The following is a 21,942-nucleotide window of genomic DNA, read 5'->3' on the forward strand; positions in this document are numbered from 1 at the left end:
TCACATATACATACAGTGGTGTGAAAGTGTTTGCCCCCTTCCTGATTTCTTATTATTTTGCATGTTTGTCACACTTAAATGTTTCAGATCATCAAACTAATTTAAATATTAGTCAAAGATAACACAAGTAAACACAAAATGCAGTTTTTAAATGAAGGTTGTTTTTATTAAGGGAAAACAAAATCCAAACCTACATGGCCCTGTCTGGCCCAGATCCTTTGTTTCTTTGTCAGTTTGTCTTAATTGCTATCTTGCCTTGTGGTTTTGCTTTGGAGCGTGTAACCTTAAACTTAAACGTAACCTTGACCTGAACCTGCGTACCTGCCTACGTGCCTGTCTGCCTACATGTACCTGGCCTTTAAGCTATTTTGTTTGTTTGTATGAAAAGTACTATACAAATAAAGTGACATACAGTATACGATATATAATGATTGAGGGATATGAAGTGTATTATATATGTGATTGAGTGATATGGACTACGGTATAATATATAGGCCTACACACAAACACAATGACAAAGTAAAATTTATCTCAGATGCAGCCTACAGCCCCAATTGCAACTGTCATCACAGGACTACTTTTGGAATGTCATTTGCAGACAACATAATGGGCAATAGACTATATGACATCATGAAATACAGCAAATTAGTGCTGAGAACAGAATGTTCTTGTTGATAATGTGGCATTAGCAGCTGTTTGCACTTCTATTCAATTCAATTTTATTTATATAGCACCAATTCATAACAGAAGTATCTCATTGCGCTTTTCCTATAGAGCACATCTAGACGGTACTCTTTATAATATTAATTACAGAGACCCAACAAATCCCACCATGAGCAAGCATTTGGCTACAGTGGCAAGCAAAAACTTCCTTTTAAACATCTTGTCACGATTATAGCAGTTAAATTTGGTGTAGCTGATAAAAACAATTAATAAAGGTTAAATGTCATTAAGGAATGCAGAGCACACCTTATGAGGCGCTAAACAAACAGTGAAGGGTAGAAAGTTTGACTGCATTTGATCATCTTAAATCATTAATACACCTTGTGAATACAAAAGGATCACTTGTGGAGTCCTTCTTCCCCCATGGTTTGTATATTCCAGCTTTGTGTCATGCATCTTGTGTACAACACGTCCCAAAAAGACTTCCGCAATGAGCGAGGATACACTGGTGTGTCCTCAGCAAAGAGGTTTGCTGTGATGGATTTCCGGGTCACAGTCAGGAGGACGGAAGAGCAAGGAGATGAGGAGGCACAAAATTGGAAAAATGAGAAGAGCCCAGTGAGAGGAACAGGAAAAACACCCTCATTCTGACTTGGGAGTGTGCACACACTCCAAGGTTATTCCAAGGTGGAATAATGGTGCTACCTTGTAGTCACACCAGATAAATTGCCTAAATTGGCTACTTTTGTTGTGTTAACTACTTGTTGCAGTTTACCAAGTGAAACCAGATCCGTTTTTAGCTCCTATAACATTAGCTTAATCGACTGTATTAGTGCTAAGTGAAATTCCTGATATCATCGACTCGGAACTACGAGTTGGAGGCTGATGTGAACACAACAGCATAACATGCTGGTTTTAGCAGGTATGATTACCGTTCACCATTTTGGTTGAGTGCATTAGCATGCTAAGATTTGTTAATTCACACTAAACACAAAGTACAGCTGAGGCTGATGGGAATGTCATTAATTTTGCAGGTATTTGGTCATAAACCAAAATACTGGACAAATTGAAATGTTGACTTAAATGTGGCGCTAAAGTTGAGGGATCACCAAAGTTATTACAGTTCATCCTGAGGGGAACATGAATGTCTGTACCAAGGTCTGTATACAAATGTCAATCTCATGGTGGCGCAAGGGGAAAAGTCAGGGGATCACGAAATTCATTAGGGCACATCATCTGGCAACTATGAGTGTCTATACCAAAATTCTGTTAATCCATCTAGTAAATGGCATCACATCACATTGCCGACCCTAGAGCCAGGCAATTATGGCTAAACCTTCCAATGGAACCAGTGGGATCAACACTACTGAAGAATTCTTATTCCTTATCTGAAATACAAGTTCTTGTGCATCTGACATGTGGGCTCACATTTGGTCAGCGGCCATGTTTACACCTGCCATTTCAGTGTAAATTTTGTCAAACACTAACTGAATAACAGACATTGGTACTGCATGAAAAAACACACAGCCCTCACATTCATTTTGAGGAGACCACACAGTGCATATGGAGAGGGCTCTGTGATTTAAAAAATGATTTAAAAAAAAAACACATTTAAAATGTTACTTTAAATATTGGCCTTATTAACATTGGATCACTTATCACAATAAATTACTTATTTGCGATATGATAAAGGACTATAACCTTGAATTTATGGGTTTGTGTGAAACCTGACACGAATGGACAATCATTATGGAATAATAATAGTATTTTTGTGGTTCTTGTTTGAGAGCCCTTAAGTTACTCAACATGAAATGTGTTGGGAGCACTGCCACTCTATCATTGAATTCATTCATTTGTGGGACTTTAACTCTCTGTGACCCGTGATGTCACCAGGTCAAGAAAAGGGGTCGGCGGCCACTGTTCTCTCTCTTTTCTCCGCTCTTCTCTCTATGCCCGGACCGGATGGTTTGCTGAACCTCGGCGTGGTCTGCTCGGCGCAGACCCACCGACAAAAGGATAAAGGATTAGGCCACAACACAAGCGCCTGTCTTTGTCCTAAGATTTCTGGTTAGCTCACCGCTAACCAAGAGTAAGCAAGCTCTCTTTCCTTCTGGCTTCGTCTCCAGCACTGCTGCTCAGCAACAGCTGTTACCACCGTATAATCTGCTAGGAGCAGAAACATGGAACCAAACTCTCTCTCTCTTATCACAGCACTGCGAGAGCCTGCGTAAGATTTCTGCAAAAAAGTTTAGCGCCAAGGCTGACACACAGTCTGCCAGCTAACTTTAAGAACTGACTTTGAGGAGAACTACAGACGAAGCGACCGGGTCCTCCATCTGCACAATGGACTGCACAGCACAGTTTTCTTCAATTAGAACCAACATTCTTCCCTGTCTGGCTCATCAACCAAACTGCCAGACAACAGCAGCACGTTCAAAGCAACCTTTCTTCCTTTACAGACTGGTAACGTAACCAGTGAACCTATAACTTGGCATTCCATAGCTTCACATAGCTTAACAATATACTTGGCTAAGTACAGGACTGTGCTACTTTGTGAATGTATATGTATTTATTTGGTTCATTGAGTTTTATTGTCGTAATGTGCTTTTCACTGTTAGCATGTGGCTACCAACGTAACCTAAGTTGATGTTAGTTAATGTTATGCTTCACACAGACAGAGTCTTTGCATGCTAACTGACTCTCTTTTAACTTGGCACCATTTATCCTGTACAGTCCACACATCCACTCCAATTTGACTTTAACAAAGCCACACTCTTTAACCTATATGGCCATGATGCCATTTTTGAATTTCCTTTCTTTGTATAGCCATGCGGCTGCTGCTCTACTCGGCCACCATTTTGAGTCAAAGTTCTTTGGTTTGATGCCATCTTGGACCCAGGCAGCCATTTTGGACACACACACACCCTTTTGTTTTGTAGTTTAGTCTCTGCAGTTCTGAGTTAGACTTCACATTGTGTGTTTTTGCTTTGTTTATCTTTTAATAAATGTTTGTGTATAATTACGCAGTTTTCTTTAATGTTGCACAAGAGTGAATAATTTGCAACCTTTTCTATGTTGAACTCCAAATCCTTCAACCTACTAACTATTAATGGTAATGTTGGCTATAGTTATTAATTTAATTATTAGAGATCCAAATTGATATCCAATTAATTGATTGAGTCTCATAAAATACGCTAAACTATCATTTCTCTTATATAAGAAGAGTGGTGCCCCCGAGGACTTATTCATTAGTTATTTATGATTATCTTTGATAATTCTGATAGCCATAGTTAATTGATCGCACCTACACAATTTGGTGCCCCTTTAACCACTGTAAATTCCAACAAATGCCTCTAAGAATTATTTAATTACTTGTCTTAAAGTCCAACAGCATAGCGCTTTATAGCGCGAAGCTATAAAAGACTATAAAGGCACTATAAGTACAGTCCATTTACCATCCACATATCTGCTTTGTAAATCACTTGTCCTGTATTCTCATTTGAGAAAAATTTGAAACCAAAAGAGAGAAATGTGTCATTTTTTGGTTTCATGATGGCACCTCCCAGGTTTTAGAGTAGAACCCAGTCAACACTGGGGCAACATATAATTCAAACTACCAGCACTATTCATCTACTTTTAATTGCAGAAAAACATGACAATATGTAGAAATAACACATTTCTGAAGACATTTTAAGTGTGCCTTCTGCTTTGTGCATCTCGAAGGAATTTCTTTTTAGTTCACTGCATAAACATAATCTATCACTTAGCTTACATGTTGAGACATTATTGAAAGACATTGTTAGGTGTCTAGCATGTGGATGCTTAGTATTTGCTAACATCAGTGTTGGTATTAAATGGGTACTGGATATAAATATTTATCCCCAAATTAATTATTATAGAATGAATTTATTGTAGTTTAAATGTATTCAATGTATACCTTGTAATTATTATACATCAAGATAACCATTTACAAATTGTAGAAATAGTTACTTTATCTTTGAGAACATGCATGAAGACAACACAACATAAACATTTTGGCATTGAAATAATCACATTTTCAAGACCAAACATAAAACCTGATTGAATCGTGTATCAAATGCACCTTCTTTTCTTTTTTTCATTTTTATGTCTCCACTGTTGCATCCTGAGTTTCTTCCTCTCACGTTTTAGATTAGATTCAACTTTATTGTCATTACACATGTACAAGTACAAGGGAACAAAATGCAGTTTAGGTCTAACCAGAAGTGCAATAAGCAAGTGCAGAATATAAAGTGTGTGCATAAATGCAGGATAGAGCAGTATTATGAAAATATTTTACAAGTGGTACTATGGCAGAAAAAATTTCAGTCGTAGTCATCTGGACACTGTTTTCAGAATCAAGACGTTTCGGCTCCCATCCGGAAGTCATTCTCTCAATTGTGAAAAATGGTCTGAGAACTCAGAAATTTAAGCTACTCTGTGTTACTTAAGCCCTGCCCTCAGGAAGGAGTCTTCCTGAGTTTCTGTTGTTTACCCTGCCTAGTTTCACCTGAAACTGACCTAATTTTGTTGCCATGATGGCCCAGTAATCAGTAATCAGGCCTATTGTTTTCTAGCTGCACCTCCCTCATCACTGTTAAGTACCTGATTAGCATATGATTGGCTTGACCATGGTGCTAATACACTGTGGTAAACGTTGGGCAGATTGAATCTCAGACCACCATTTCTGTTCAAAGAAATGAAACTAGGCAGGTTAAACATGCTCTGACATTACGGAGGCCTTTCTAATGTTTTAAGACTTTCTTGCCAGACTAAACGAGATTCTTCCAGGTTGTTGGAACGCCATTTCCTTTCAAGTTTTCGCGATGTTTGCTTTAAAATACCAGTTTTGAGTGCTTTAATCAGCAGGTAGTTTTTTAAAGCTAATAATGGAGAGCTAACATCATTATAACCAGAATGCCTGAGCTAAACTGATCTACAGGACTGTGTTTGTATGTGTATGGACCTGAATTCAGATCTGCTTAAAATTTTGTGACTTATTGATACAGTTGTTGATACATTTTATTTTTAATTTTACATTTTTAATTTTTTGTAACCATGTTGGCATTAACTTGAACTATGTTTATTCATGTATACTTTAGATAGATGACTGAGTGCCTCAAGAAATCTTTTCCTCCTCCAGCCTTTGAGGTTTTTTCTCTCGTGGTACTGATAGAGTAGTTAGACACAGTGGCCTTTTACCCCTCTCTTTGTCAATTGAGAGAGCGGAGGTTTTTCCATATGTACATACATAGACTACTTGGAGGCAGGTGACACGAGCGAACCACTGAGAGAAACGGACAATCTGGCGAAGATTGTGATTGTGGATGGAAAACAGGTGAGCAGCAGTAGATGGGTAGCAGGTGTGTCAGCTGCTGATTGGCAGTTACTTGGAGGCCGCGCCCTGCAGCATATACACACACACACACACATATACACAGGAGGAGAACCAACAGGGGACAGACAGATAGAAACACTAGGAATGGTACAGCTGTACCATGACAATGCTTCACTGTGTGGTGATAAGATAGTGTCCCAAGTGTCCCAACACATCTCCCATGTGGTCACACACCACAAAGCCACAAGGCCACATCTTATATAGCACATAAGTGCTGTAGTTGATGCCAATGTATTTTAGAATATGGATAGTAAACCCCAGGAACATTTCACTATTTCATTTTACTGATACATTTTTTCATTATTTTATTGAGAGACTCCTTGAATTAAAGAAGCTAGTGGAACAGAGGTTAGCCCGGACATCAGACATCGGCTCATTACAGACACCAAATGTGCGTTACATAATAATACTTGTACAATAATAATAAATAATAATAATAAATGTATAGTATAGTATGTGTATGTATAGTGCAAGTGTTCATGCACTCAGTCATGCATGTGTATAAATGCCTAAGTTGCTTCCGAGTGCATCTTTGTGTGTGCATACAGTCCATGTTATAACATCTCAAGCTAAAAAGCTCAGTCTCTAGCTGTGTCCGAGAGATTTTGATCTTAAAACTCTCTGAAAAGCTTTTCTCACCCCTTATCAGGCCAGTAGAGGAAAAATGTCTGATGTGTTTTTTATCAGTTTTGGAGCCCTAGAGATTAGCTTTCTATTAGCTTTTTTAAATACGTCTGCATTCAAAAATCATACATTTTTTGGCGAAGGAGCAAAATCAAAGAGTTTGCTCTTTTAAGTGTAATGTGACTATTAATATTTTGCATTAGCCATGTTTATTTTATTATTTGGGATGTAGCGGAGGGTAAACACACAAAAACACAGTTTACCCACCTTTTTGCAACATAAATGCAACATAGGGTTTACTCACCTTTTTATGAGTTTACCATTATCTAACATTGGACAGTTTAGCCTGCCGACATTTATAGTTTACCCACCTTTTATTTTACCATTACATCCCCTCTGTGATTGTGTCCAATTACTGATAATATCTTGAGGTAATTTGCTGCCCCACTCTCTCCCTCGCAGCAGACTAACTTAGAGTAGTGTTAGTCATTATTATTCATTTAACAATGAACAATCAATCGATTGAGTAGGCCCTATACAAAATTATGATTTTATTTTTTGGAAATTATCCTATTGTTACCAAAAGTCAGGTTAGGTGGTGTAGAAATGCTGGAAATTTGTTTTAAATTACTTTTTTTTTTCTGGGCGAGGACCCAGAGACCCCCCACCAATTATGTATCTTTCCAAGTTTACTCCCCCATTTTAAAATATAACCAGTTGCCCATGCCTACAGGTTGCTAAATATTTTTTAAAAGACAGCTAAAAACTTATCGCTGCATTTAAAAAAAATGCTGTATTTAACTTGATTTTAAGCATTCTATGTATTATATTTTTAACTTTATTACATTATTATTATTCAGTAGGTTTTATTTTCTATCTTATGCATCCTATTTTTTTTTTTAAACTTATTTGTATTAATATCAACTAGGACGGTGTAGTCCCTCATTCGTCCAGGAGTGTTCTATCGTAGAAAAGGTTTCAGTCGTAGTCATCTGGACACTGTTTTCAGAATCAAGACGTTTCGGCTCCCATCCGGAAGTCATTCTCAATTGTGAAAAAATTGGACGGGAACTGGAAATTTAAACTACTCTGAGTTACATAAGCCCTGCCCTCAGGAAGGAATCTGTCTGAGTATCTGTTAATAGCTAGTTTCACCTGAAACTGACCTAATAGTTTCAAGATGGCCCAGTAATCAGTAATCAGGCCTATTGTTCTCTGGCTGCATCTACTTCATCACTGCTAAGTGCCTGATTAGCATGTGATAGGCGTGACCAAGGTGATAATACACTCTGATAGACTTTGGGCAGATTAAATCTCAGACCACCATTTCTGTTCAAAGAGGGGTTCTCTTTCTTCACAAAAATGGCTTCCTTGACGCCCCGTTCAAACCAACTCTTCTCTCTACTAAGAAACTCAGGATTACAGAGCACCGTGCATTTGCATTTAAAAGCTACAAACCACACATTTGAAGACAGCGAGGTGAAGATTCTTAGTAGAGAGAAGAGTTGGTTTGAACGGGGCGTCAAGGAAGCCATTTGCTTTTGTAAATTTTAGTACCTATTTTAGTGCAACATCACGGAATTCACAGCTCCTTTTCCAAAGAAATTTAAAACTATTTACCAGGGGTGGAAGTAATGAATTACCTTAACTAATTTGTTGTTTTTGTGTACTTTTTTGAATAGTGTATTGTATAAAAGTTTTATAAAGTAAAAGTGAGTTACTGCTTTTTAACACAAGTTTTGTACTTTGCTACATTTCAGATACGGCATATACGGATTGTATTGGCAATTTCTTCGGAATAAAGAAACACTCAAGGCAATCACTTGTCTTTCTGTAGGTTTACTTCAAGCATCTGTAGACGGACTCACTGCAGCAAAAACATACATCAGTATAATCTGCTCTGAATGAGTAGAGAAAAAAGAGCATCAGTTATTTATCCAGTCTTCAGGGTCAAGCTCCTCAACCTGAGGAGAAGAGTGTCCCTGAAGTCTGGACATAACAGTCAATAGGATAATTTGTAGTTCCATGTCATCATTATCAGTGTACTGTTCTCATCTCGCAGTCTAAACAATCATATACAGATGAAGTATTAACGTCAAACAATTATAACAATATCTGTATGTTATTATATCAGAGAGTCTGTTTGTTCTTGCCATTAGAATTACTCGCTTTTTAGCATAAAATCATCTTAAAATAAATGCTAATCAAAATAATTAAGAACAAACGTTAAGTAGGAAAAGAAAAAAATTAAACAACCAGACAATGTGGGGAAAACCTCAAGTGTCACAGGAAGAAAAGGCCCACATATACTTATCATTAGCTTATCCAGCAAACTTCAATTCAATAGCCTGTCATTAGCAATCATCATCATTATAACTGGACACAAACAGAAATGAACTAAAAAATTTAATGAGACTAAACCAAAAAATTAAGTTATAACCAATAAGCATGCGTGAATCAGCAAAACAACAGAACTATTATTATTATTATTATTATTATTATTATTATTATTATAACTGTAACCATTAGGTAAATAGCTCTAGCGGTAATATATGAGCATACATGAGCATTTTATTCTAAATTCGCATCATACTTCAAAATCCAGTGTGGTTACATGCAGCTTTATTCTCCTCAAATCATCTCATTGTCAAATGGTGGAATCCATTCAACAGAGCTGGATGTTTCTATTGGCATATTCATATACTGACCCATAGATGATTTAATTGCTGTAGCAATCATTGATCTGAAGCAGGGAATTACACAGCACGTCAAAAGGAGGAAGAGCACAATAACTAGGAGCACGGGTGCCAACATTTTCATCAACACATTCTTCCATCCTCCCATAGTCAGCCATGACCACATATCCCATCCTCCCACACTCTGGGAGGCTAGGCTTTTCTCCTCATGCAGTAGGTCGTTCAGGTGGGAAACAACACACTGGAAAAAAGGCCACTCCAAAAATAAGCAAAAAAAAATTAAAACAAGATATTTTTGCTTGTAATAAGCAAAAAAATCTGCCAATGGAACAAGTGAAAATTCTCTTGGTAAGATTTCTTGAAATAAGACATTATATTTAAGCTTTACAAGATAAGAGTGATCTTGAAATTAGCTGGGAAAACTCATTTTTAGCTATATTTTACTAGTATTGAGATGTTTTGTGTCTTATAATAAGCTTGCAATGCTCAAAAATAGTATTTTCCCCTCAAAAGTAGCATCTTTTTTTGTCATCCTGTTTGTTTCAAGTGTATTTAACTAATTTTTAGTTCTATAATTGTTACACTGTTCTAGATTTAAGTCCACCACCTACTTGAAATAAGATTAGAAACTGGCATTTTGAGACAAAATGTCTTGAAGTTAGCATTCCTGACTCGCATTAGGCAGTGCTCTTTTGCCATAATAAGCCACAGTTTACTCAATCCAAGTGTATTTACCTTATTGTAAGCTCTACAAAAGTAATACTGTCCTAGATTCAAGACATTAACTACTACTTATAAGACAGAAAAAATGAAAACTAGTCTTGCATTTAACCAACTTTACATTTTATTTAAACAGCAAAAAGTCCCAGAGGACTGCAGGGAAATAGCTTCATTTTTCTTCACAGCATTTTGGTTCACAGTATTTATGTAACATTCAAATGAAAGGTTTTGGACTTACATAAACAACTAGTCTGTTAATACACCATTGTAACATCTAGGGCTGGGCGATATATCGCGGATAATCGCCCAGTCCTAGTAACATCACCCTTAAGGATGCACCATACAACTCAACAGGACAATAACCAATATCACTATTTTCACTTTTATCTCAACTTAACTGCTTAGTCAATACTCTTTCACAGTAGATGCGCCTAAATTAGTGACTGCATCTGCTGAACAAACAATTAGTTTATTAAACTCAATATTAACTGAAAAGTTAAAATTAACTTAAAACCAAGCAGAATCAGCACTGAATTGTGCAAACAACACAAAATATAACATAACATCATAGGATATCAGCATGTTGGCTAATATTGTCGTGCACCCCAAATGAACACTGGGCTAACTTAGCCAAATTCTGACCAAGAAATGAACACTAGTACCCTTGGAGGAAGTGCTATCCTACATGACCACTGCTTTTATTGGCCAATAAAAGCTTTCCACTCAGCCATGCTCTTCTTGTAAGACGATGTGAGATCTCTCTCATGGATTTTGTCTAAGAGGACCTCCGTCTGTATGACTGAAAGCAGAGTGGCTACACACTTTGGATAAGTCAGGTGTAGGGTGTAATAGTAGGCCATAAGGTATAAAGCACTCTCAGTAAGCTTGTCTTTTGGAAAGGTGGTTATTGCCACATCTCCTACCGCTAGGAGGCAGTTGGACGGACCGACAATCAGAACTGGGCAGGAAAGAGGGCGTTTCTTTAAGTAGGAATTGGGGTCTTCTGTTTCCTGTAACACATAACACATACATCCTTCTGTCAGTATAATGCATTTTGGTACCTAGGGTAGAGGGTTGTTTACAAACACATAACTTTACAAAGCAAAATTCTGACAAAAGTACAGTACTGAGAAATCTTCATCTGAAAGTGCTTTTTTTTAACTATCCCCAATGCATTTACTGCTTACACATGTCTAGCCTTCAAAAAGAAGTAAAAACCAAGACTAGGCTAGTCTTGCTTGGTTATCATTAGGGTGATAAAATCTGCTAAAATACTGTGACGCAGCCAAGACATTTACACAGTGAAAATCCTCTTTCTAAAAACAAATGTTTTAGGTGTCTTTGAAGGCTTAGAACATACAGTATGTGAATAGGAAATACATTGGGACTCGTCAGGGGCAGCACCTTCAATTATAATTTTTTCCGATACTGCAGACAAAACGATCCTGCAACATTTTACACAGCTCACCTCGAGGACATGCACCAGAGCCTCACTCGCATCTCGAACCCTCTTTGGAGGAGCAGATGTGGAGGGGAACAGTGATGGCAGCACAGAACGTAGAATCTCAAGAGCCTGTTCAGCTGTACAGGAAAAGATTCATTACATAAACACTTGGACAAAGTGCACAAGGTCAAATCTGATCAAAAGGTATACAACAGACACAATGCTTTATAAAAAAAAAAAATCCAGCAAATAATGGGATAGCCATCATAGATAAAAAGAAGGACGACAAACTAGCTCTACTTGACATTTAACATGCCTGAAGGTCCACCCTAAACCCTATTCACTAATAACACCAAAACAGCATTCCCTACCTTTGTCCATTCCCATTGGGGGTTTCAGCACCTTTTTCCACACCCCAAAAAACTGCACCTTCTGGCAGAAGTCATGCCATCTTTCCCTCAGTTCATCAATGAAGTTGTTGTTATCTTTATCCAAAATGCGTTGAAGCTCCTCCATCACCTATGATATATCAAATATACCAATACAGACATTTGAATATCATTTAAGAGGAAATTGGTATTTTAAACATTGTGTGTGATACCATGGTTTTAATCATGCACAGTCAATAAATGACTTACATGTACAACGACCTTGAAACAAGGATATGCTTCGAGAATCTTCACATGTCTGTCCTCCTCATGAATGGTATTTGAGTCAATGAATGCTCTTCTAGCTACAAATTCCAAATCCAAGACATGAGAAACATCCTGGTGGTTTGGATTTTTCTTTTATACAAAGTTTGTAGGGCCTTGTAGTGCTTGGCCAAGGTTGCTGGACTGGTGTCTGGACTGTCACCATCTGCAGACTTGTTAGCTGTAAGACACAAAAATACATAATTAAAATGCTTCAGTTTAAAGAAAAGCTCAACTCATGTTGTTGCATGACAAAAATATGTCAAAAACTGCCATAAAAATCATAAATTAATATTAGATTAAACTTTCATGGAATTAAATCTTTTAAAAAATATAAGCCCTGATCATAACTACCAAATACCCATTTATTTTTGGAATTTTAACCATTTAAATGCCATTGTAAAAAATGTAATCATTTTTTGTATAATAAATACATGAGAACTATTTGCTTGAAACTCATATGGTCATGCAATCACATACAATTGCATGTAGGCACACATGTACAACCCTACAAAACACCCCCACTACACACATAAGGCAGTTGGACAAACTCACCATCAGGACTGGACAGGGCAGAGGGTGGATATTCAGGTAGGCTTTGGGATTTTCTTTTTCCTTCAACACATAACAGACATATTTCTGATAGGATAATGTACTGTAAGGATCATTTCGGTCTTTTGGTACTAAAAATTACATTCAATTAAAAAGAGCAAAAATGCCACTAATGAGACACAAGGATTTTAAATATTAACATTAAACATAAACATTATTTGATATGTTGGAGAGGTTATATAAAGTAATGTTGCACAGTTGACTGATACTTAAAGGTACTGCTGTACCCAGCTGTTCCTGATACAATACCAGCTTTTTATTAATACCAAATTTTGGTTAACTCAATTTCTACAATAATGTTAATAAATTGGTAATAAAACAGAACAAGTGTAGTGTAAACACCTATCCTCTGATGTCCATTTTAAAGCCTTTTACTTCAGTCATGTCAGCACTGTCATCTTGACCAATAAAATGGGTTTATTAGTTTATGCAAAGTTGAAACTTACCTTCTAAATCACTTTCTTTAGGGTCTGAGCCTGGGCTGCCACTTCCTTCTGTGGACCCATCTAGAATGATTGTTGAGTCACTTGAATCCATTTCATCTATGTCTGTTGGCTGCTCAAGACAGCGCCTCTTTGTAGAGCTGCAAAGATTAATCAGTTAATCAATTAGTTGTCAACTGCTAAATCAATCCATCTGACTTTATTTGCATAGCACATACAAACAAAATGTAACACAAAGTGCTTAGTAATAAATAGCAATATCCCCACACACATCCAAAGCAATTATTTTGCAGTCAAACACTAAAATAAGAGCATTCATTCAAAAGGGAAGTGAGGGAGACAGATCACCCAGGACATTGACTGACATGATTGATCATTTGAGTCTTTTTTTTTTTTTTTTTTTTTTTTTTTTTTTTGAATGTCCAAATATGATTTAAGCTTCTCAAATGTGAATATTTTCTAGCTTCTTTAGTCCTCTGTGACAGTGAAATTAACATCTTTAGGTTGTGGACCAAACAAGACTTTTGAGGACATTGCCTTGACAACTGATAAATTAATCTTGAAAACGATTAACAGATGAATCTTTGAAAATAATCAGTTACAGCTCACCTCTTTGAATGTCTCCCATCTGGAGTTCTTTTTTGGGGGGATCTCACATTTTGCAATCTTTTGTATAGCTGTGAGTACACAGTGACCTGCACAAGACATTTAATACATTTTTCAAACCGCTACTAAAAATGTCCAAAATGAAACAGTCATCAACTGGGTGCATTTCACTTACCCATGTATGGTGGCCTTGGTCCTGCAGCATGGGGTAGTACAGTACTATTCTCTTTGCCATTGCAGTAATTTCTGGCTTTGATGGGTATCTGTGTGAATCTCGATCCCCCTTTGCCCTCAGGATTGCAATCATACTGGTCATGGTGTTTCGAATGAGCCGGCATCTGAGCTCCTTTGACATCTGGCAGTTGCGCTGTTTGCCTGTCTTCGCCAACTCAAAGTACTGTTGTCGGACTTGCTCAAGTTCTGTGTCGATGTGCAAAACATATTCTGGAAAGGATAACTTCACAACCTTTTCAGGGGTTGTGCACTTTGGAGGACTTGCGTTCACAGGAGTGGATGTCTGTCGCATGGGTGATGCATTGAAGGAGGAACTGCCCGATAATTTTGAGTGTTCTTGGCCAGACTCCTGCAAAAGCAACATTTTTGTTTTTGGTGACAACACAAAATGCAATGTAGCATTGACATCTCTGCACACGTATAAATAAGCAATGTTCCATATTAGGGGTGAAATCGCTTAGATCAACTAACTGAACACCTATCAATTCATCTAAACTGAATTGAACACACATGTAGACTACCATGCCTGTTCCAAAAACACTTTGCTGTCAGCTCAATGTGCTGCGGTTAGAAGATGGCTGTGTCTCATGTGACCTTGTTATTTGTACACGCTGTGACTTTACAAATCACAACATGTAAATAGGAAAATGTTGCCGTTATTTTGTCACTTATTGGGAGCAGTATGCTAGCTGGAACCATTTACTTTCAGTCTTTGTGCTAAGCTAGGCTAACGGTGGGTGCGTCAGACAGAGTTATGGCACGCAGAGATAAAAAGGGTATGGACTTATCTAACTCTGGGGGATACAGTGAATAAGCTAAAGTCCCAAAAAGTTGGTGTGTTCCTTTAAATATGTGGTCAATTTAGGCCACTTAAGTGAGAAACTGACCTCCTCCGACACATCATGACAGGCACGCCAGACCGCTTTTCTCCGTATAAAGTTCTCTGGGCCTGGGAAAAGATCCCGCAAGTCTTCACGAGACAGGGTGCTCATCATTGTCTCTGTGATGTTTGCAGCTATGAAAACATTGGAAGACAAACATAGCAAGATGAGTGCCCTAGAAATGAAACTGCACGAGACTATTAGAAGTTGACACTTAATTCAAATTAGGTAGCTAGTGCTAACCAGACAGGGCACCAGGATTCCAGTTTTAGATGGGCCAGAGTAATTGTGGGTGGCCCTTAAATTAAAAACGTTATCAAATCACTGTTTAACCTAGTAAAAATTACTGACTAATAAAATGTTATATTATCTGTGCTTACAAAATAGAGATTTGAATACCTTGATGCTCTTTAAATATTTTGTTGCATTGTTAAAAGTTTCAGTGCGTGAGTGGGACCTATCCACGATCACTCTCCTTGGTTCGGCCTATAGACTGTAAAAGTGGTCAGGAATCTAAAATTTCCCTAAAACATAATTTAGTCCTGCTCGTATAACATGATCCCGAATACATCACAGTTCTGTTTAATTGTAATGTTTAAAGTTTTCAACAATACAGATCAACAACACGGCCAACAGTTTCAATCAATACTCAGGCAAAGTACTCGTTCATTGACAACGTCATCTGTCATGTAAAACATGCTCCAAACAAGCTCATAAAGATCAATCACACCCAAATCCGATCATTAGTGGCAATAGAGCATTCATTAACAACAGACTGAGCTTGGCTAATTATATTAAATATGAAAATAAAAATTGTAAAGCGTCTTTGAGTGTCTAGAAAAGCGCTATAAAAATACATTTATTATTATTATTATTATTATTATTATTATACAGAAAAGATGCATTAAATCTTGTACAGGCTGTGACTATACAAATCACAACATGTAAATAGGAAAATGTTGCAGTTATTTTGTCACTTATTGGGAGCAGTATGCTAGCTGGAACCATTTACTTTCAGTCTTTGTGCTAAGCTAGGCTAACGGTGGGTGCGTCACGAAGATTATTTCTTTTTTTCACAGTCATCCACGAAGATTAACAGCCCTTTAACGCAAATCGGATCCATAAAGAGCCGTATTTAGAGCTTGATTAAATAAATAGATTTTTTTCTAGTGACCAACAATTGTTATTTGTCGCCATTAGTTGACTAGTCTTCACAGTTTATGAATTTAGCGGGAACAAAATGGCGCGAGTAACGGGAGGCGAAAATTCTGGTTTTGGTCTGAACACAACATAATATACACAATATTGTTCCCAAAGCGTAATTCAGTTCCTACAGTTCACCGACCACACATAACACTTCACACAACAGGTGAAAGAATAAGAAGCGTGATATGACAAATGGGAAAAAATTTGAGGCCCACAGTGGAGCAGCGCCAGGAAGCAATTAGCTTTTTTCTTTTTTTTTTTTTTAGCTTCAATTAGGCCTCTGCATTCGTGATAAAAAAATTATATTTTCATACATACCCCTTAAAATCGACACTGCGACATCATCCAATTCTTCCATGCTGTTAGCTTCGCCTTGCTGTCTCTGCTGGCTGCAACGACAAACGATGTCCTAGTTCAAATCCAAGTTGGTCTCAAAAACCGTTAGTTTACGCCCACATTCTCATTTGCAGCAGCTAGCTGGCGGGTGTAACCATAGTAACGATTTTTTACGGCAGTCTTCCTCTACCGACCTGTGACCACAGTTTACCGTCCTCTTGCCTGTGACATCTTTGCTTCCAACATGATTTGGCGTTGCTTCATATGCTACATATTTGTGGCATTGACTCTGAAACAACTTTTAAGTCACATTAACATCATGCACAGTCGCAGCCCTGACTTTCGCGTCGTGTGTGCGGGATTGATGGCTGTCCAAACGAGTACAGGGTGTATAACTCCTTCTATTATCACGTGAAGCGGACACACGCGCATCATCTTCTCAAGTTGAAGCAGCGGAGGAGGGCCACGGTTTACCTGGAGCACGGGCAGCCGCGAACAACCAAAGTAATGCAAGCCCTGTGGCTGAAGCAGAGAGCTCAAGCATCGTCATTCCAGCGGTAAGTCGTTACTCAAGCTACAATTTTACATTTATTTAGGTCAACTGTTCACTAAACATGTTTGTTTTTGCCAATGACAGGCTCAGGTTGTAATTTTAAGATAAAGTAATAGCATGAAAGTAATGCATTACTGTAATTCCACTATTTTTGTCAGTAACGAGTAATGAACCAGTAAAGCAAATACAACTACGTTAACCTACTGAGATTTAAATCGGCTAGTTATCTTAAAGGGTTAGTTCACCCAAAAATTTAAATTTTGTCATTAATTAATTACCCTCATGTCGTTCCACACTTGTAAGACCTTTGTTCATCTTCAGAACACAAATTAAGATATTTCTGTTGAAATCCGATGGCTCACGAAGGCCTCCACTGACACCAATGTCATTTCCTCTCTCAAGACCCATAAAAGATACTAAAGACGTAGTTACAAAGTCCATCTCACTACAGTGGTTTAATATTAATATTATAAAGTGACGAGAATAGTTTTTGTGTGCAAAAAACAAAACAAAATAACGACTTATACAGAGATGGCCGATTTCAAAGCACTGCCTCAGGAAGATTCGAAGCGTTATGAATCAGTGTATCGATTCATGATTCAGATCGCTAAAGTCACGTGATTTCAGCAGTTTGACGGTTTGACACGTGATCCGAATCATGATTCGACACAAAAGATTCATAACGCTCGAGCTTCCTGAAGCAGTGTTTTGAAATCGCCCATCACTATATAAGTAGTTATATGTTATACACTTATGTTGTCAAACGCAGCCTACCGCCCCACAGATTGTCCACTTGTGATCTAATGTCCAATGGGAAATTAATTAGTTTATTTAATTATTAGTTTAATTTGTTTAGTTTAATTATTTATGTAATTCAGTTACTAGACTTCATTGAAAAAAATCAGTAAGGTTAATGTTAGTCATGTAAACAACAAATTAAAAATTACAGGTTATCTTTCAACAGTTTGAATCAAGCATAGAGGATGTATTATGTGTATTATTAGCTTATCATTTACAAAGCTGTAACTGGCTGGTGAGACATGTCTTCATGACAGTGTGTGACAGGAAGTTGTCTCCGTATAGCTTATTGGAATATAAGTTCAGTTCCAAGGCCTTTAGTAATGTTAATTTATTGGCAAGAGAGCAAGTGAATGAATACAATTTAGTATGTGTGTCAATCTTACTCATGAAGTACAGATTTTTATGATGCTGTCAAAGTTATTGTTTTTTGTAGTACTGTTTTGTTTTTATTAGTTGTTGTTTTTGTATGTATTTTACATACTCAAAATGGACACCAATCAGTAAAAATACACCCATCTTGTGCCTTTTTATAGGAAGAAACAAAAATCTAGCGAGCTAGCTTACCCAGGTAGTTGTCAGATTGTCTGGTAGGTCTACAAATGCCAATATTTTCCCTGTTTTAATAGATATGTTTGTTGTTAATCTCTTTCAGAGTGGATTTCAAGAAGATGGTCGCATGAATGTTGACCTTTCTAAACATGCAACTGCTTTTCTTCTTCAAGCCAGAGAAACCCATCGACTGACACAGGTAATTTATGCCATTGATTTTCCAATTAATTATATTAAATTGTTAGTAGCAAGCTTAAAAGCAATAAGCTTAATCTGTAGAATGATTTAGCCACTGTTCAGACCTGGCATCTTGGTTGATCCGATCACAGGTGGACAGCTAAAGGTGTGTCAGAGAAACACCTGACATTAGAATGTGTCTCCACATGCTTCTTCAGTGACCACTTGTGATCAGATCTCACTTCGTATTTTAAGACCAAGTGTAAACAAGGTCTTAAAGCTGCAGAAGGCAATATTATTTAATGATAGTTTTGCTGGAAATAGCCTATTTTTATCATTGCATGTCACTAACAATATGTAATTGAAGGGCTACTTTAAAAAAAAGTGTCTGTGAGTTTACATATATTATAAAAAATGTATATGAATTTTATAATACATAAATTTTGTTTGTTTGTTTTCTACTCCCCAGAGAGCTGTTAACCAAATGGTGAGTGGAGTCCAGCAATATCAGGCCGCATTATTGGAGCACCTAAAACAGCAAATGAGCGACATGATCGAGAGACATTCTGGGGACCTGGATCTACTAAAGAGTGATGCAATGGGGATATTTGACCAGTTTGTTGACCCTTTCTGTCAAATTACTTCCACCCATTTGCAGGATAAGACCATCAAAGAACTGTTAAAACCAGTTGAACCAGAGATTCTTGTCGCAAAACAAACAGTATGTTATGTGAAAAATGGAGACTCCCGAGTTCTTACCATTAAGGACCATTCTTTTCATTATATACCGTTGGTGAAAAGTTTGGAGCAGCTGCTGTCACATCCAAGAATAATTGCAATGATTGATAAGAGGCCACAGGCATGCAAGGATGGATTTTTTCATGATTTCATTGATGGAGACATTTTTAAGTCGCACCCACTGTTTTTGAAATTTCCCACAGCACTGCAGTTAATTTTATATACAGATGAAATTGAGCTATGCAATCCTCTTGGATCTCGGGCAAACAAAAACAAATTGTTATTGATTTATTACACCTTAGGTAACATCAACCCTAAATACAGATCGAGACTTGCTGCCATTCGTCTGCTTGCCATGGTAAAATCAAAAGATCTTTCCCATTGTGGTATTGATGAGATATTTGAGAGGATTAACCGTGACTTAACTGAGCTGTATGATGGTGTCCAGATTGTCACTGCAAATGGTGAGAGGACAATTTATGGGGCACTTATGTCTGTGTGCGGAGACACTCTTGCTCAGCATGAAGTGGCTGGATTTAAGATAGGAGTGGGATTTGCCTACAGTAAGTGCAGGCACTGCGAGTGCAACTTTGAAGACATGCAGGAGCAATTTAAGGAAGATATGTTTGTTAAAAGGACAATGGCAAGTCATAACAAGCAATGCAATGACATTGAAAAGGCAAATACTGACTTTCTGAAAGACAATCTAAAAATGACATATGGCATAAACAGGAGAAGCAAATTATCAGAATTTCCTCACTTTGATATAATCAATCAATCCCCACAAGACATCATGCATGTCATTCTTGAAGGTGTTGCCCCATATGAAATCAAATGTGTTTTAAAGCATCTTGTGCTTTCAGGGCATATGGACTTAGACACATTCAACAGTGCAATTATTTGTTTCCCTTATTCTCCTGTGGATGCAAGGGATAAGCCTTGCCCCATATCTGTCAATACACTGTCATCAAATGACAATAAATTGAAACAGTCAGCTGGGCAGATGCTGGTTTTGTTAAAGATTCTGCCATTTCTCATAGACAAAATTGGAGAAAACGATTACACACAAATACTACTTAAGTTGTTAGAGATAGTCAAAATTCTGTTTTCACCTATTATTGCTCTCTCAACTCTTTCAAAGCTGAAGCTTTTAATAGAGCAACATTTACAACATTTCAAAGAACTGTTTCCAGATGCAAATATTATACCTAAACAGCATTACTTGCTGCATCTTCCTTCTCAGATTAAGGCACTTGGTCCTACAGTGAGGCATATGTGTATGCGCTTTGAGTCAAAGCATTGCTTTTTTAAGCAGTGGGCTTTGAAAAGTAGTTTTAAAAATATATGTAAGTCTCTTGTGAAGCACAACCAACTTTATGAATGTAGTCAGAATGTGCATGAGAAACATCCAATTTGTTCAAGTGAAGTTGACATGGGCCCAGCCTCTGAGGTGAAAAATGTTCACTACGTAGAAGGAAAGATTAAGGACTTCTTAGGAATAGAGCACGTTGAACATATAGTTTCGGTACAGTGGATTATGGAACATGGAAATAAGCATACATGTGGAAAATCTTTGGTTATTTCTAATGTCATTAATGATACTCCAGAGTTTGCACATGTGAAAACATTTATATTTTAAATGCTTCAGTGTATTGTTTTGAATGCCAACCTCTCTCTACAGTTGGGTGGAATGATCATTATTTAGCTTATGAGGTAGAAGTTCCTGACCTAGCTCAAGCCAATGTTTTCATCGATGCTGAAAAGCTTGTTGATTATACACCATACTACAGTATTAATTTCAATAATACCAAGTACATTCCAGTGAAGTATGATCTCACAGACATCATCAAACATCATCACTCTTGAGTTTGTATTGAGTGTATTTGTGCGCAATTAATTTTTTTTAAGTACTGACAGACACTGTAATTCATGACAGCATTTTGTTTTACTTATTACTCTTTTTACTTATTAGAAGGAAACATAATTACAGCTTTTGCCTCTGTCTTTTTTTTATGGAAATGTAAAAAAATAGCCATACTGTGCATTGTGAGTTGAGCATGTTTTCAATAAAGCAGATTTGTTGTCTCAATTCAAGTTAAATCTATTTCTTGAAACGAGATGACGCATCTTTTACAAATAAAAACCAGCCTAAAAACCTTATGACATGTCAAAAAAGCTTGTTTCATCTGAGATATGACTCAAAACAAGATGTTTTCAAGGCAGTTTCACTTAACAAGATATTCAAGATGCACTGTCTAAAAACAAGCTCCTTTATCTCACTTAAATCTTGCTCTTTAGGTGATTTTGTCTTATATTAAGTGTGATGAGATATTTTGACTAGAAATTAGAAAAATATACTTGGCAAGATTTTGAGTTTTTGCAGTGCATGAGTCATATTGTCTGTGATGTCTGGAACATGGAGCAGCAATCAGTCCCAATAATATGACAAACTCCTCCTTGACTAGCCAGCATCAAGTCCAAAGCCATTCTGTTCTGCAGGGCCACGTTTTTGATCCCCTGCATGGTAGGAGTGAGAGTGGAAAACCCTACC

General features: G+C 37.3%; 2 protein-coding genes across 2 annotated transcripts; one reads left to right on the forward strand and one right to left on the reverse strand.

Moving 5' to 3' along the window:
• Positions 1-12,296: 12,296 nt before the first annotated feature.
• LOC122880765 lies at positions 12,297-16,921 on the reverse strand. Its single transcript, XM_044206192.1, has 6 exons — positions 16,556-16,921; positions 14,092-14,499; positions 13,920-14,005; positions 13,314-13,450; positions 12,811-12,870; positions 12,297-12,436 (listed from the first exon to the last, which is right to left on the reverse strand). Exons 2-6 carry the CDS (start codon positions 14,440-14,442, stop codon positions 12,297-12,299), a joined length of 774 nt encoding a protein of 257 aa, XP_044062127.1. The 5' UTR covers positions 14,443-14,499; positions 16,556-16,921.
• A 110-nt stretch (positions 16,922-17,031) lies between these two features.
• On the forward strand, positions 17,032-20,639 carry LOC122880766. The gene is made up of 4 exons (XM_044206193.1): positions 17,032-17,130; positions 18,580-18,675; positions 19,123-20,203; positions 20,635-20,639. The coding sequence occupies exons 2-4, from the start codon at positions 18,604-18,606 to the stop codon at positions 20,637-20,639; spliced, it is 1,158 nt and encodes a 385-aa protein (XP_044062128.1). The 5' UTR covers positions 17,032-17,130; positions 18,580-18,603.
• Positions 20,640-21,942: the final 1,303 nt, after the last annotated feature.

Source organism: Siniperca chuatsi, linkage group LG8 (genome assembly GCF_020085105.1).
Source record: "Siniperca chuatsi isolate FFG_IHB_CAS linkage group LG8, ASM2008510v1, whole genome shotgun sequence".
Lineage (NCBI taxonomy): Eukaryota > Metazoa > Chordata > Actinopteri > Centrarchiformes > Sinipercidae > Siniperca > Siniperca chuatsi.